Genomic DNA, 18,698 nt, shown 5'->3' with positions numbered 1-18,698 from the left:
ACCTCTCGATCTCTTACATGGACCCTCGTGAACATAAGGGAGTAGGCCTGGGCTGTTTTCCTTAATTCCATTGGGTCCAGTTTGGCTTTCTTGACAGATGCCTTCTTCTTCTCCATCGTTTTGGACTTAATGATGGCGTAAACGGCGGTCCTGGATACGTCCAACCCCTTGGAATACATGAATGGAAATTTATTTATCAAGTTCAAGTGTTATTTTCTTGACTTGTACTTAAGCAAAAGAGCTCAGGCTTGGTTGGTATTTGTAACCAATTGTTTTTGCTCCTAATATAACAAAATAGGAATTAACTCCAATCTCTCAAACTTAATTAATTATTGAATCAGAAAGTATACGGATTTCAATGGAGCACGCGGTACATGAAAGGTAAAATATTGCTCACAACATATGTTCATAATTGATGCCTTGGTGGTATTTCTCGGGCACTGAATGAAGCTGCAAGTTTCTTTTTTGTAGAGTGCTAGGTGTGATATGTTTTTTCTTGATTAAAACCAAATTAACTTCGTAAAAGTTATCTTCAAATAAAAGTTCAATAAATGCAAAATCAGGTGAATAACAGTTATCAAAAAAGTTTTAAAGGGATATGCATATGGAATATCTATTTAAGCACCATTATAAGGTTTTCAAACCCTCTTTTCTTCTTGGGGATAAAAGGGGGAAAAACAATCTTATATTTTTTTTGTCCCAAAATAGAGTTTGTATACTTAATCTTACTCAATTTCTAACAAAAAATTATTCTTGTTAAGCCTTTGGTTGTGTTTCAATTTGCACTTAAAGTAGCCCAATAGTTAATAAAATAACAAAAAATATCCTGATTTTATCTCAAATCAAGGTTCTCAACCTTTCCTAAAAAAATTTTGATTTAAAAAAATGACAATACAGCAACGAGCTAGTTCAATTAAAGCTCAGACGCGTTATATTAAAAAAATAAAAATATGTGGCTCGTCAACACATAAGGAATCCTGAATGATTTTCATGTAAATTGTGTATTGATAAAATTTATATTCCTCTATGAATGATTTGTCATTTCTATTAACAAGTTATTTTGACTTGGCCCTTGGGTATGTCGTAAATTGCATTTAAAATTTCTGAAATGGATTGTATCAGTAAAAGAATGATAAAATTGGCAAATTTTATTAAAAAGACCATTACTAGTTTTATATATAAAATAAAGGTTTTAAACTATAGTTTTTTATTTTTGGGTATTTTAACATGTCACAATAGTTTGAGTAATAAGTTTGTAAATGAGTCAAATATGTCTATGAAATATTGGGCTTTATGTGTTATAAAGTAAAAAAAAACAACAACTTTGGATTTTGTTCATTTCTTGATTTTTATTCGAGATTGTTTTCATGTTGACGCATCACATATGATATACTTGTTTTAGGTGTACTCCATTCCTATTAAGATTCTTTTGAAGGTCTGCATTAAAGAACCATACATATTTATTACTTATTCAATTATGATACTTTTTTCATTTATTTAAAAAAAACAACAACTACAAATTCCTCTTTCCCTTCTCTAAGTTTAGTTTCTACTCTTCAAGTCGAGGATGCTTCTTGAGCCTCTTTAAATATGGTGTAAGACGTAGGTATGTAGTATTATTTTTTTTCAATTAATGAAAGTCTTGATATTATGATTACTTTTATTTTTCGTTCTAATGAATAACATACATAAAAAACATTAATCTAAGTCTAGAAACAAAATAGAGCATTGAGGACATTTACAAATATGTATCTACGTTATATATATATATATATAACAGTTTTAATGTTGAATGATTCTATATATCCTACTTTTGTATAATGAAATAAACAGACTTCCCAGAAGAGAATCAGGGATCACGTCTTCACGTATCGAACTTTACGTGTTGTAGTCCCTATCAACCTTAACCTTTTTATTGAACTTTACGTGGCGCAGTCGTTATGAACCTTAATCTCTTCATAGTTCACAATGTCCAAGAAATTGCCTTTAGTACCAAAAGACGTCCTTACAGGAAAGGGAGAAGGAAATAAACAAAGAAATTAGCTCCAATTACTCTAATGTTGATCCTCTACTCTACTCAAAGTTCAACACAAATGTATAATATAATTGAAAGTATTAGGAAAATAAGTAAAATAATAAAGTGCTAAATAATAATGACAACATTACATTCTTGACACTACCAATTCCAAAAAGGCGAGCCAGGAGACGATTTACATCACAACTTTTACCTCTCCATGCAATTGTTAGTGTTACCTTCCCTCTTTATGAATACACGCCCAATTTATATTTGGATGTTCTCTCTTCAAGAAGTAAGAACAATCATAACAGCTTTGTTGAAATCATTTAGGTCATATTCCATACAATTTCTATAGAAAACATAATACTTTATGACTTCTAAAAAAGTAATCCTATAAATATTAATAACAAAAACCATTTTAGGACATGGCCTCATTTTCTTAAGTATTAAAAACAATCATGTTGCGTGTATGTGCATTGAAATTATTAAGGTCACTTCAACCTTCCTAGTCTTGAAAAAAATAACTTTATTTAGTTAACAATAAATCAATCTATAAGGATAATTTATTTTGGGAAATTTAGTTAATTAGACAATAATGTATGTAGCTACATACATAGATTAATAGACTGTAAGACATTTTGTACATTGCTCATTCTGAGTTAATTATTTATGTATGTAAATTAGAGTGGTTTTTTTTTTTTTGAAGAAGGTTTGATCAACTTTATGAATTTTCAAATTAGAAAAATCTGGAAAAGCTGTGTATGAGTATGAATATAATTTGTATAAAATATCATCTCTATGGTTCAGAGACCGTTCCCAATAAATACAACTTCTTCATCTAAAATGTAACACTTTTTAAATGGCAAGCCTTTGCCCTATTAGTTGTATTTCCATGTTTAACCCGGATAACTTATTGTATACAATTGCTTAAAGAAACTGTGAACAGAAAATAAGCAAACTTAACGAGAAATAAGAGCTTAATAAGCAAAAGCATGCGTGAACGCAGAGCTGGAATTTTTGAACGAAAGTAACTTTTTTCCAGAAATAATTAGCATTTTGAATTTTTGTATCAGAGGCATAATTAATTGACTATTAATGTGTAGAAGAAATCCGCCAAAATTGATTCAACATAAAAATAATAAGGAACATATTTCAGATCAAGAAATGGTTTATTACGTCATTTTTGCACATACCCCACGATTTATCAAACTGCCTCTGTTAAATAGGGCATTTAGTAGGGATAACATGGTTATAAGAAGGTCTACATAAAAGAACTAAAATGATAAATCAGTCTAATGTTTGCTTTATCAACCTAACCTACCTCATTATCCTCAAAAACACTGTTGGCCTATGGATAAACAATGTTGCAGCCGGATGTCCCTAGGTCTTTGCGTTTATGCTCAGCACAAAATTTTTCCAAAATGGACTCCTATCAAAAGTCCAAGCCTTCTTGGACGTCGAGACCTTGCCTCAACTTCCTTGGAAGGAACTATTTGAACTTTTAGATTTACAAGGCGTAAGAAGTTAATGGCTGTGTCAAATTCCAACTCACTGGGAAGGTCATGAATGAGCTTGAAGCCAAGAAACTGGATCCTATTCTTTTCAGAAACGCCTGTGCCTGTGCAAATATAGGATCGAGTGCGTGGTGCTGGCTGACTGTGGCTGAATCGTATAAAATGTTATTTGTATTCTCATATTTTGAAATAAAGGCCGTAACCCTTGACTATATTCAGTGCTACTAACCGTAGGGAATTTAATCTGTTGTAGGGAAAAATATATTATTGAAGAAAAAGAATTCCTTACACTTATCCCTACCTAGGAGCATTTTATCTTTACTTTTTCTTTAGTAACTAGGAATTTGAATCATCACGAAACACTGTAAGATAAGAATACTTCATCCACCCATTGTTCCAATGAATTTATTTAATTAAATATTTAAAATTAATTTTAATTTGATGTTCAAGATCTCGTTACTTTGAGGAGCATCTATGGTCACTCTTTAACTCTGAACCCCATTAATGGAAGGCTAATTCATTGTGGAGATACACTTTAACACAAAGGTCCCTGATAGTGACTTCTAATTTCCTAGATCATCGACTCAAGAATGTATCAGCCGTTCCATATCCTATTTGGAATCGTTGTATACTCTTATTAGAACTGAGGAGTGATTAATTCGATATATCACAAGAATACTCAAATAAAAACCCAGTGAGAAATTGAGGGAGTTCTCATCTTTTAACTACTTCTTTGAAACTCCTGAATCTATTCATCCTAAAGTCAACTATACATTATTTAGTATTTGAGTCGTTAAGTGTCCATGATATTCAGAAAAAAACAAATTACTCTCTTTGAACACATTAATAAGTTGTATCTATTCCATTTATAAGGCTGAATTGGTACTCAGGATACATAATTACACTACAATTCTCACTTCCAATTCTCTTATAGTTATTACTTCGATTTGTGAGTCTCTTTTGTCATTAAAAAAAGGGGAAGATGATATTAGACTTTCAAAATTATTACTAAACAAAATGAATGGAAAGTACGAGTTTTTCGTATTCAAGAAGGTAATCTTTGCATTTTAAGGATTAGTCTAACTTTCTAACATAATCTTTAAATAAATTAAGAAAATACTATTGTTAAATTGGATTTATTTTTATTCTAAAGCAACTCCAACGAACAAAAAGCTATGAATGATCTTAATCATATTTAAATTGTCTCAAGAATAAACAAGTTTACAACTTTTACCATTGAGATTGAGGATGAAAATACTAATTTTTCTGTAATGGTAAAAATAATACTAGATATGACACCAAAAGTTGTATTTGTATCAGTGTTTAAATAAATAAGTTATTTAATTTACTTATACGCTTCTTACTTCCTATATAAGACTAAAATTACAATCATATACTCATATGTCTTTTAAAATGGGGAATTATAGTGGGAGCCCTGACTATATTACTCTATTTATTGATCTTGATGAATGCAATCTTTGGCCGGATTCATCTGCTAGAATCCGTGAATATATTCGTGTATATATGCGTATAGCTAATTTAATTAAACGTAATGGCAGTTAACTTGCTTTTCTTTTAAACATTATTCAAATTGTCGAGCGTTACCAAGTTCATTTTCGTTTTCTTTTTTATTTTCCAGAACAAAAATGATTAAGATTTACAAACCAATGTATGAGATTTCAATTATTCATTTTGGTTATCTTTTTTTATGTGCCTCCCCCCCCCCCCACATTTCACTCAAAAGAGAAGTGTTTGCTACAAAATTCCACCAACAAAAATAATTTTCTCATGAATTACATGGTGGAAAAATATACCATAGTTATTCCAAGAATAAATAACTCATGGAGACTCACAATTTTCGCTCGTTATATTTGATATACTAGAAACTGGGCAGAACAGTGTCTGAGATCCACAGTATCTCGTTTATCCTGATGCCTACCCTAGTCGTGCAACCATCTTCGGTTGGCCAATGAGGCCCGGGATGACACTTTTAAGCTTGAAAAAGGTGTCTCATAAGGACGCTCCTGAGAGACAAGGACGCCCAACAACCTCAACATTTGAATTTTATTTATTGTTTACTTTCAGAACGATCTAATATATAAAAATATATAATATTTTCAATAGTTTATTTTATTTTTTCAAACTTACCAAGAGATTGTTTGTTATTGTTCAAATCATGTTTAAAAAGTAGGGGAAACATGATTATACTCTTGTTTGACGTAAACAATATCATGTCATTCTAGGAGCAAAAAATATATTTGTTTATATTCTTTTTGTTGAAGGTTATTTTGTCCTTTTTTGTTCGATTATTGGGATAGTCATTTATCATGACAAACCCTCATTGTGTTACTTTAACAAGAAAATGACGTACTGAGAACGCAAGTATGACCATTTAATTTTTCCTCTTAGCAAGACAAATAGTGATTAGTATCAAATTTCTCGATGTAAAAGCCCTAAAGATTGAAATCCTTTAACAACAATGAAACAGGAGTTTCATGATTGTATTGGTCTATGTAAAAATTAGTAAAATAACATGAAGATGAATATTCAATATCAAAAACATATATTTTTTCATCTCAAATTTCATTTATATATATATACATATAATATGATGCGTATTATCCCTTAATTTAATTTAAAAAAACTTTTTATAGTTAACGTTTTAAAGAGTAAAATAAAGAAAACTTAATTTTTACTTTTAACTTAAGCGAATATAATGATAAAGAAAAAGAAACTCGTTGACAGAGTCAAATTGATAAGGGAGAAAGTTACTTTAATATCATAGTGTATTCATTTAATCTCAAAACCTCCCTTCTTCATTTTTTTAACCTAACATATTTTGTGGAAAATTAGTCACTGGTGGGATAAGCTAAAAAATAATCACTCCATTAGATATCTCTTCCAAAAACCCTCACTCACTCGACAATACTTCCACGATCAAGAAAATTTGGAGAGTGAGCTTGTCACTAAGTAATATGATCCTATGAAATAAAATCTCAAAATGCACATTCTCTCCTTCCGAAGAATTTAACAAATAGCTAAAAAAATGCATTTTGATATAAAAATCAACTCACTTCCATCAAAGAAATGGAAGAATTGAAAAAACCTACAATGGTGTCTCTTACACATCAAGGAGAATGAAAAATTGTTTGTAGAGTTGACGTATTTGTAAGGAAAAAATAAGTGCAAGGGGAAAATTCAATATATTCAATTATCGTTACCCATCGTAATCTATTATAATATTAATCGTTATGTCAGCTAAAAATAAAATACTTAATGTTAATAGATCACGGCCGTTACTCCACCAACATACAAATCTACACTGTGTTGCGTTATTCAGATGTCGACATTTCTTTTTCTATTCTCCTAATCAGTATTCTAAATGTTTATTCCAGAATTATAATTAGCTCGTTTTGATCTGCTCAAAAGTGATTGAATAATAGTAATTCCGGGAAGACCTCGGCTAGAATTTGTTAAATAACAACTGATATTGGCCCTTTTCCGTTTCTTTTTAAACGAAAAAATGTGTGATATAATAATTGCAACAACGAGGGATTAAAAAAATTATATGAAAGTTCGAGTCTTTGGCACTGATCCCGTATTCTTATTACGACGACTAATCTGTTTGAAATGTATGTAGGGCAATTTATAAAGCCCGCTTTTTTTATTTGACAGAATTGTTATAATTTTGATAGATAAAGGTAAATACTCGAGAATCGTGGGGCCGCCTTTCGGTCATTACTATGTATCTATATTTTGTTTACTTACTTGGTTATTATGATAACTTTATAAGATGTAATCTCTATTTAACAACTAACACCATTTTTTTCTTTATTGTTATTCAATATAATCGCCTTTGGCGTCAATAAGGGCCTCCACTTGACCTCAGACCCCGGAGCAGGTATTGATGATAGTCTCCTTTCGCATATTCCGAAATTCCTCAGGATTCAACTCTGAATTTTTTTCAGTAGGACCAGTTGGTGTCTCACTCAACTGTACTCCACACATAGAAGTCACTGGGGTTAAGGTAGATTGAACTTTGATGCCGACAAAGACTCCAACCATCTAAAAAAAATGACAACCAGGTTAACATTTTCTTTGTAGTGTGACTTGGAGCAGTGTCTCGTTGCCAAACGATTGCCTTCCAGCTGCAACTTCCTTGATCCAGCCCTTCACCTGTACAGGTTTGAGAAGTTTGAAATCTCAATAATGTCAAGTCCTATACGCATCGCCACAAGGACATACATACTTTTCATTTTTTTAACTGACCCATAAAACTCTTTTGGCTAGCCGTAAAAACAACATACTACCTTCTACCTACACATGTGCTGAAAGCTTGCTGTTAAACAATGGCCATACACTGTACATATGCGTCCTCTTGGGAATATTGATGTAATTAGTTTACTCAAGTCCTATTAAAATATCTTCAGACCTATTTATACCAAAAGTCAAATAAAATGGTTTGTACAGTCCTTTTCTAGAATTTCTGCATTGAACCGCAGCAACAATATTTTCCTAGAACCCTTTTCTTTAAGCAAATACAAAAAAAAATATGTTATTGTAAAACTTGACTAATTTAAATATCTATTGAATATATATTTTTATTTTTTGAAGGCAGATGAGACATGTATTGACGAACAATTGTTGACTTTACTCATAGAAAGATATGTTTATAGTATGAAATGTGGAAACACGCCTAAGAACACTTATGACCTGATACATAGGTATACTTATATTTCTAATTCTCTTATAATTTGTAAAATTTGTTTTATTTTCAGTATTAAAATTAAAACAATATTGAAATGATGTGTCATTGGCTTTTTTCAATCATTTTAATACACATATACATTGCCCCTTGCCTATCTATAAATAATGGATATTTCAGCATGTGCGATGTTGTACCGGAGTCTACAAAGTGGATTCGAAATAACGGCAAGATTCTAGAATCATGGATTTCTAGTGTCATCCCTTCGTCTGGATCATCTCAAAATGAAACATTTACTTTAGCAGGCTTTGAATCTAACGATCGATTCAGTAAAGTTTTAGAAATTATGTCTCTTTATGGAGTCCTTTGGCAAAAGTATGGTGATGGGATTCATGACGGTTGGCTTTATGGTATCACGGATCTTAAGACAGGTGAATTTATAAAGAAGAAGACCTACTACATTTATCCCAACTACATGACTGCCATCCAGGGCACATTTAGAGGGGATATGCTTCGAGGAGGAAAAGAAACGAAGGCCACTCATTTTAGGTATAATTTAAAAAATATATATTATTGCGTATCAGTCTAAACACTTCCTGTATTATGTTATATGTTTTAACTATCATTTATACTCGAAATAGAATGAAAGATCAACATTATAGTAATTCTAGTTTATAACACATGGTATGAATAGTCCTGGCCTTTATATTAGAAAACACGTTGTTTTTTTCGTTCAGAAACTTTCTGTTTTTAAATTATTACCCCTTTTTTAAATCGTTTTATAGAGCAGAGTCCCCTAACACTTTTTAAGCCATTGCTTAGCTTGAAAGGCAGATTTTCTCATGAAGGAGTGTCAAATATATTAATATCAAATATACTTTCATTGTTCACTTATGCGAAATAAGGCAACCTATTATTGCAATTTATAATTTTGGACTACGAAAACTATCTTATGTAACCCTTAATTTAACAATTCATGATCTACATATTATGACTGAAGTCATTTTTTTAACTTCTATTATTGATAGTTTATTCATATCTCCTTGACATAACCTCTCAATAATATTACAATTTGTTTTAAATATTTATAATAGAGATAAAGGATTAAGCGCTTAAGATTTAAAAAATTAATAAATAAAGATACATTCAGAAAAAGAAAAATATTAGTGTGTCAAATAATTGAAAAATGACATCCAAAAGTGCTATACACCTGCTATAGTTAACTTTCTTTGTCAATCTTCTGAACTACCATAATCAGACTTCTCAATTTTTCGGGACATTTTAAACTGCTGTCAATTACTTCGAGAACGTTATGTAGGACCTTGAAATAAGTACCATACGGCATCTTTGATGGCTGACGTTTTTCCTATTGTACTTGCTACTCAGAAACAAGCCAGTTAACCTTATCACGATCCAAATAATTAATTGATGCTTCAATCATTGAAACATTAGCGCTAAAATGGGATGTTCCTAAAATAATCAGAGGCAAAACATTGAAAATATCATCAAAAGTGATGTATAATTTTATGCATGGACTTGCAAATTATTCAACAATCCCACGTGTAATGCTCCTTTTTTATCCTGTGCAGATCCAAGTTGTAATTTAAAAAAAATGTGCATCCATTCGTATATAATGTTTTTTTTCATCGATAATCTTAGATTCTATTCGTAGAATTGACATTTATCGAAGATAAAAGTTTGGAACAAAAATAAACTATTTTATATATTGGCCATCTTATCATTTCTATGAATAAATTTTGATTATCAAAGAAATGTATAGCTACGGTTTTAATAAACTATACTGTCGTAGTACGGTATTGAATGAAATACTTGGAGGGATTTTAATATTAAAGAATATATACGAACGACAATTTTCCACTGACAATTTTAAGAACAGCTGAGGAAAAGAAAATTCATTATGACTTTTAGTCCTAGAGGGTGTAAGATGAATCATCCAAGAATTTAAGTAAATCATTTTGGCCTTCTCTTAAATCAAGTTCGGGTATACATGTAATTTCTTTAAAAAAAAAAGTGATAGTCTTACAGTACTTGAAAGATAAATAGCTGTTGGAAGGATTGACTGATTTGGCTGACCATAGTCCGATTTTGGCTTTTTTTTTTTTGAAGAAGTAGTTTGCGTGATACAATAAATGTAACGACGTGATAACTTACATAATTCATTAAACAATGTCTTGTATGAATATACACTGAATATTATTTTATAAATAATATAACTATAAGTACACACAATAATTACGCCCTCGTATGTACACATGCTCTTTTTGCAAGAAACCATAACTTTAATTTAATGTTCAAGATATGCCATTAATGCCTTACTTAGATACGTATCTTCATTTCTCATTATAATTGAAGAATAAATATATTTTTAAATTTTGAAGAATAAATATAAAACAGTAGAAGGGATTGATTATAGGTGGAAGTAGGGATGCCATTCAGATTTTATTATAAGAAATGTTAATCAAGTTGGATTGACTTTGATGGTGTAATAAAAAATTAACCAATGAACTTTATACCCAGTACCTAATTACCTTAATTGTATCCTGCAATCTCTCATCCATAAATGAAACTGAACAAATTGTCAAAAATCAGTTCTTATCAACTATAGAATTATTATTCAATTGTTATTGAGTATTGTTTACAGCTTAATAAGAACTAATTCGACGTATAGGACTGTTAAATGAGAAAAAATCCGAACCGGTAAAAATTAAGACTGATAAAGAATGCAATCTAAGGACTGATTCTACACAACAAAAAATGACCCCGTTTATTCCATTTTTACATTACAGGTGCCGCGGTGGTATCATGGAGTTGAAGTTTGCCAAGTTGAAGAAAAACAGCACTCTCTATAAATACACAAAGCGGACAGAATCTTTTATAAGTCGTCATCCCACTCAAAGAGATCCTTTAGAAATGCGAAATGTTTATATTGGATCCAGTCCAACATTTCCAAACATAGCCCATCAAGATGCACTCCTCGCAAAACGAAACATTCCGGCCCATTCACTCATTGTTTACTATAGTGGCACTTGGAAGGAAACAAGGGGAATGCCGAATAACATGACAAGGGATGACCTTGAGTCGTATCTCAAAAATCTCATCAAATTTAATAGTACACATCACATTGACGTAGATGTGGAGAATTCGGATATTAAAGTCTATCGAGCTACTCTTGGTCATAAAGTTAATCATCATTTTGTCGGAGTCAATGCAAAGTTCTGTAAAGTCAAGCATCCGGTGTAAGTCAAATCTTCCACATTGTATCTCTATATTCGATGTAGCTTAATTGATTGTGTTTATATCTACTCCTAGCTATGGGACTATTAGGTGTTTAGAATCCATTAAACCGATTTGGAGGCATGATGAAATCTTAGTTAATTATTCCTATGATATACAAGATCCATTTACTCCTAGGTGGTATAAAGACCTTTACTATCAACAAAATCAAGGATGACTCAAATAAGGCCTAAATAATAAATATAAATTCATATGTGGCATGTCAACATAAAAAAAATCTGGAATAGTTATCAATACATGAAGATAATCCCAATTAATTATTTTACTTTATATATATGTTGATAATGTCTAATATTTCATTGGCAAATTTGAGTCAATTATAATCTTATTATTCCGATTTGTAATAAAATAGTTAAGATATTCAAAATTTGAACTATATTTTAGAACCTTTATTTGATTTGTGAGATTTAATTACGTACTGATTCCTCATTTCCTTTAATGTGACAATTAATTTAGAGTACTTTAATATAGAGTGATTTGCGGTACACCGAAAAGATTTAAAAAAAAAAATTGTCCGAGACTTATGAGTTGTTCATGTATTGATGACCCAGATATGCACATTGCAACAATTTTATTTATTTGTGAGATCATAATTTCAGTAGACATTTTTTTTTTCTTCGAAAAATCCTATGTATAGTATCTAAAATATCAATTTGAAATTTATTTTGTGGAAGAAGTTGCGTGGTTCTTTTATAATATTATTTTTTTCTAAAATGAAAAGGGGTACATTCTATAAGTTTTCCTGCACGTCTTATTTTCACTTTCTATCTCAAAATTGGAGATAGTGACAATGGATAATTGAATTTCAATTATTGCAACCTCTTACTGATAAGGAAAAAGCTTTGCAAAGGGGAAAATATAGTATTTGAGTAGGAAGAAGGAGATCTGGAATAAATTCATCACAAATGCTCGAATAAGTTTCCACCTAGGATTAGACTAACCTTGAAGTATGTGCGGTATATTTCTATTTATGTGTGGTTTATCTATTTATTTAGTAATTTTCGGTTTCAGGAGATTTGATATCATAGAAGTTCCTCTCCATGATACCTATTACGTCCATCCTGTAATTATACTATCATGGTTCATGGTAGATACAAGAAAAATTCCTAAAACTTTACTTAATGAGATGCGCTCTCCACAAGCCTAATCCCTCAGTCCACGGATAGACTCCAAGTACTTCTCTTCCCCCGGAATACTTTATAAGAGACAAGCTCATAACCTTTTCCACATAGTGAGGCATTCCATTTACTTTCATAATCTTTTAAAGTGTTGATTGTCCAAATATCTCGAAAAAATTGAAATCTCTCTCCTCCTATTTCAATAATATATTCTTCGCTTCGCGAATACATTTCCTTATTTCTAAAAGGTTGTAATTTTTGAATTTTAACTATCAGCTGTCACGGACTAAGATAGAAAGAGAAAGTATGACGTGCAGGCAAACTTATGCAATGTACCAATGTAAAAAAATAAAAATAAATTTATTTACTTAAAAGAGCTTTTTGAAGTGAAAGGTACGAATATATAATAGCCAACTATTAATTTTCATCAAGAAAAGCTTTTAATGTGAATTTGTCAAGCTCAACGAATTAGGGCAACAAATCAACTTAGAACACTCAATAACCAGGTGTCTTGATATGATTCCAGAGATTTTCGAGTGCCAATAGCCTCAATTTTGTATTTAAATACGTTTATCATCAATTAATGTAAATTTGAAATCTATATTTAAGAGTTTCTGCATAATAATATCCTAAATTAAAAAATATTTTAACGATTTTTGTTCAAATGACTACCAAAAACCCATAGCTTACAATTAAATAATAATTATTTAAAAAAAAAAATTATCGCTACATTCAAATATTAACAAATATGTAAATGAATAAAAGATTATTGTCTGTGAAATACTTTACGAGTTTTTTTTTTCTTCAATTTAGGTTTTTATACGGAAAGGATCTGATGGTATCATCCATGTTATTTTTTTTATACTTGTACGTAATATAAATATTCATACATATCGTCAAGATTAAAGTACACTGACTATTTAGGTACATACACAATTGAATACTATGGGAAAAAGTCATGGGGGATACTGTTATTTTTCTCTACGCTTTACACATCTAAACTTACGACGATGCAAAAACAATTAATATGTTCAAAAATTGAACACAAATATAAATATGATTTTGTGTTGTTCAACCTTTTTGGAAGGACAGCACACTCACTATGAGTGATAAATTGTGCATGAAAGTTTTACTAAACTTATTCAATTAACTGTAAACTAAGGTACTTAACAGTAATAGTAGTTAAAATAATGCACTTCAGAGGGCGTGCTAACATTTAAGATTTTTAAAAGGACCGATAATAGAAACGGCAAGACAGTGTACATGATCGATGTTAAGTATCATTTTACAGACTAAACAACTTTAGTTTATATATTTTTAAACTAAACTACGATGTTTGATATCCAGTATGATGACGTCAGAAATAATAAAAAAGTTAAAATGGCGGGATAACATAATGTGCTTGTCATCGAAACTTTCAGACTTTTCCTTCTTCCAAAAAGAATTATTTCTAATTTAAGGGTAAGTTTTAGTGAAGGGACGATATATCAGAATCGGGAAAATAATGTTTAATTTTCGATTCCAATTCTTATTTATTACTGGTATTTAAATATTCATTACTTTTCTAAGTTATGATAAAAAAATACACCTCCTTTGTAAATTGAGGAACGTTTGTTTTTTACATTTTTTCCGAAAATTTTTTGAAATATTTGGTTTTTGTTACAAAGAATTTTTTCTATTTTGTGGATTTAAAAAAAATTAAATATCAAATTTTTTTGAATTTAAACCAAAAAAACACCCCGGATTTATTTCATATTAGAATGTAACTAACACTTTTTAGAGTAGAGAAACAAATTTCATGTTAGTAAAATAAGGACAAGATGAATATGCAATATCAAAATCGTTAATTTTTACCTCTCAAAGTTAATATCTTCTATAGTTTTGAATATGATTATTATTATGTCCTTATTTAATTAAAAATTCTTTACTTTTGCATTAAACGAAGATAAAGAAAAGGAAACTCGTTGATAGAGTCAAATTAATAAAAATTAAATAATAAAAGTTACTTCAATATAAAAGTATATTCATTACATCTTAAAAAGTCAGAGGTATGTGGTAAGATAAATAAAATTATAGGGACTTTGCACCTTCTACTAGAGCAGTTTATAGGTGGTTTCAAAATTTTCAGAGTGGCCATATGAGTACAAATGATTTAAAACGTTCGGACTACCCTGTTGAGGTTACTACTCCAGAAATCAATGATATGGTGATGGATTATAGAAGAGTGAAGGTGGGGGAGGTTGCTAGAGCTGTGGGCATCTCGAGTTAGAACCCTATTTCCATTAGTTTTGCCATCATAACTGCTGAAGAGTGAGCTGGTTTATTTGTCGTCATGGCGTCATTTGGCGTTTTTCTTGCAAAATGGTTTTAAAATGGTACTTTTAATAGTTTGACACTTTGTCTTTGATCTTTATATGCCAAAGATAAAAAAAAAGATTCATACCAAAACCTTCTAGAATTTATGTAGTGAATATTTTTTCCTAATAGTAAATATAAAATAAATATGTTAATGTAAAATTTGATTTTTTAAATATCTATAGAATATATTCTTCTTTTTCATTATTTTTGAAGGCACATATAACACAAACAATTGTTGAATTTACTCCTAGAAATATTTATTTGTATTGGAAACACACTTACGGCCACTTATGACATGATACATAGATATACTTATATTTTAATTCTCTTATAATATGTAAAATTTGTTTTATTTTCAGTATTAAAATTAAAACAATATTGAAATGATGTGTCATTGGCTTTTTTCAATAATTTTAATACACATATTCATTGCCCCTTGCCTATCTATAAATAATGGATATTTCAGCATGTGCGATGTTGTACCGGAGTCTACAAAGTGGATTCGAAATAACGGCAAGATTCTAGAATCATGGATTTCTAGTGTCATCCCTTCGTCTGGATCATCTCAAAATGAAACATTTACTTTAGCAGGCTTTGAATCTAACGATCGATTCAGTAAAGTTTTAGAAATTATGTCTCTTTATGGAGTCCTTTGGCAAAAGTATGGTGATGGGATTCATGACGGTTGGCTTTATGGTATCACGGATCTTAAGACAGGTGAATTTATAAAGAAGAAGACCTACTACATTTATCCCAACTACATGACTGCCATCCAGGGCACATTTAGGGGGGATATGCTTCGAGGAGGAAAAGAAACGAAGGCCACTCATTTAAGGTATAATTTAAAAAATATATATTATTGTGTATCGGTCTAAACAATTCCTGTATTATGTTATATATTTTAACTATCATTTATACTCGAAGTAGAATTAAAGATCAACATTATAGTAATTCCAGTCTATAAAACATGGTATAAATAGTCCTGGAAAAGAAAACACGTTTTTTTTTTCGTTCAGAAATTTGCTGTTTTAAATTATTACCCCTTTTTTAAATCGGTTTAAAGTGACCAGAGTCTCCTAACACTTTTTAAGCCATTGCTTAGCTTGAAAGGCAGATTTTCTCATGAAGAGCAGTGTAAAATTAAAACACGAAATTATTTTGGATCCGTTGTGTCGGAAGTAGTCTGACATTAACTCGCAAATTAAAGAATAGATTGTACAAACACTTGTGGTTAAAATTTATAGTTAAATGGTCTGTATTCAATAGTGTTGGATGGGTTTAATTTATTCTTTTTTATAAAAAAAAACAAATATATATTAGCCATTTTATTATTTTTATGAAGAAATTTTGCTATTGTATAAAAATAATAATGTGTAGCTTTGCTTTTAATAAAATATAATATCGTAGTAAAGTATTGAATAAAATATTATAAGGCATTTTAATATTACAAAATGTTATTTCTTTTAGAAATAATATGACAATGATAGTCTTAGAGTATTTAAAAGATAAAAAACAGTTGGTATGATTGACTTAATTGGTTAACCACAATCTGATTTTGACAATTTTTTTTTGATGGAAAGTTGCGTGATTCAATAAAGATAATGACTTGATAACTCGATATATATAAATAATTTATAAAACATTGTCTTGTATGAGTATATCTATTAAAGAAGTGAAAGGAAACACGAGAAGTTCTCCCCTTGTATTACAAAAACTCTTTTTTTTTTAAACACTAATTTTAATTTAATGTTCATGATATTCTAGTAATCCCTTACTTACTTAAATACGTTTCTTCATTTCTCATTATAAGTGAAGAAGAAATATATTTTTATATTTTGTGCAACACATAAAAAACATTAGCAGAAAGCGAGAACAACTGAAAGTAGGGATACCATTCAGAGTTTTATAATATCCGGCTGATAAATGGGATATAATGTGACGTCACAATTATTTGTTCATATTTACATTAATCATCCACAAAAAAAAAAAAAATTGGGCAAAAATCAGTTCGAAGTAAGGAAATTCTTAACAACTTTAGAATTATTATTCAATAGTTACTGATTATTGCCCACAGCTGAATAAAAAATAATTGGATGTGTAGGATTGTTGACTGGAGAAAAAGATTTGACCGGTCAGAAAAAAAGACTGATTAGGAATGCAATCTTAGGACCGATTCTAAGCAGTCAAATATTACCCCGTTTATTCCATTTTTGTATTACAGGTGCCGCGGTGGTGTCATGGAGTTGAAGTTTGCCAAGTTGAAGAAAAACAGCACTCTCTATAAATATACAAAGCGGACAGAATCTTTTATAAGTCGTCATCCAACTAAAAGGGATCCTTTAGAAATGCGAAATGTTTATATTGGATCCAGTCCAACAATTCCAACCATAGCCCATCAGGATGCACTCCTCGCAAAACGAAATATTCCGGCCCATTCTCTCATTGCTTACTATAGTGGTACTTGGAAGGAAACTACAAAAATGCCAAATAACATGACAAGGGATGAAATCGAGACACATCTAAAATTTATTCTCAAATTTAATAGTACACATTATATTAACGTAGATGGGGAGAATTCGGATATTAAAGTATATCGAGCTACACTTGGTCATAAAGTTAATCATCATTTTGACAGAGTCAATGCAAAGTTCTGTAAAGTCAAGCATCCAGTGTAAGTCAAATCTTCCACATTGTATCTCTATATTCGATGTAGCTTAATTGATTGTGCTTATATCTACTCCTAGCTATGGGCCTATTAGGTGTTTAGAATCCATTAAACCGATATGGAGGCATGATGAAATCTTGGTTAATTATTCCTATGATATAGAACATCCATTTACTCCTAGGTGGTATAAAGAGCTTTACTTTCAACAAAATCAAGGATGACTCAAATAAGGCCTAGATAATGAATATACACTCATATGTGGTACGTCAACATAAAAAAAATTTTGAACAAAAGAAAATCTCTATTATTTTTTTTTACTTTGTACATATGTAGATACTGGCTAATATTTATAGTCATAGTTGAGTCAATGATAGTCATATTATTCCAATTTGTAATAAAAAGGTTAATATATCCAAAATTTTAGTAATTGTTTAGAACCTTTATTATTATTTTTTTTATGAGATTTAAATGTGTCCTTTTCAACCATAAAATCCATCAATTTCTCATTTGTGCATCGTGGGGATGAAGCTTGACTACTTTAACTATAATTTGCTACGATTTCAATAATTTACCCATAGAAGAATTTGCAATTGCGTGCTCCATCCATTTTGTTATGATCCATCTGTCTGATAGTGTTTATTTTTTTTCCCAGTAGAAATCTTGATTTTACAGACCTACTATGCCAAACTGCCAATCAAAATCTCTTTGTAGTCTCTGTTTGTTTACCTCTAAAACATCATACACCCTTCAGTGCACTTATTTAGCAGATTCACATATATTTAAAATGATTATATGTAGAGTATTTCCTTAGCTAAACATAAGCAACTTTCTTTTGTTTACATAATTAGATATTCTTGAATAATAATTTATGTTTTCTATCATGTCTATATACTCTAAGATATATACATATGTAATACGTCAATATAAAACAAATCTTGAACAAATAGAATAGTTGAGTCAATTATCGCCTTATTATTCCAATTTGCAATAAAGAAGTTAAGATTTC

At 30.3% G+C, this 18,698-nt stretch overlaps 2 protein-coding genes across 3 annotated transcripts in view; one reads left to right on the top strand and one right to left on the bottom strand.

Moving 5' to 3' along the window:
- LOC121121197 (histone-lysine N-methyltransferase SETD7) overlaps positions 1-11,918 on the top strand; it is a 100,377-nt gene extending 88,459 nt beyond the window's left edge. The window contains exons 2-5 of the mRNA XM_040716072.2: positions 8,146-8,255; positions 8,310-8,785; positions 11,044-11,493; positions 11,567-11,918. Of these exons, the coding sequence (XP_040572006.1) occupies positions 8,334-8,785; positions 11,044-11,493; positions 11,567-11,708 (1,044 nt within the window). The 5' untranslated portion in view covers positions 8,146-8,255; positions 8,310-8,333 and the 3' untranslated portion in view covers positions 11,709-11,918. The remainder of the gene's footprint in view (positions 1-8,145; positions 8,256-8,309; positions 8,786-11,043; positions 11,494-11,566) is intronic.
- LOC121121198 (uncharacterized) overlaps positions 1-18,698 on the bottom strand; it is a 222,716-nt gene that overhangs the window by 141,582 nt on the left and 62,436 nt on the right. The gene's annotated exons all lie outside the window — the stretch shown is intronic.

The sequence above is a fragment of the Lepeophtheirus salmonis genome, chromosome 7, assembly GCF_016086655.4.
Source record: "Lepeophtheirus salmonis chromosome 7, UVic_Lsal_1.4, whole genome shotgun sequence".
Classification (NCBI taxonomy): Eukaryota; Metazoa; Arthropoda; class Copepoda; order Siphonostomatoida; family Caligidae; genus Lepeophtheirus; species Lepeophtheirus salmonis.
The sequence above is the reverse complement of the archived record's forward strand: the minus strand, read 5'-3'. Positions and strand labels throughout refer to the sequence as shown.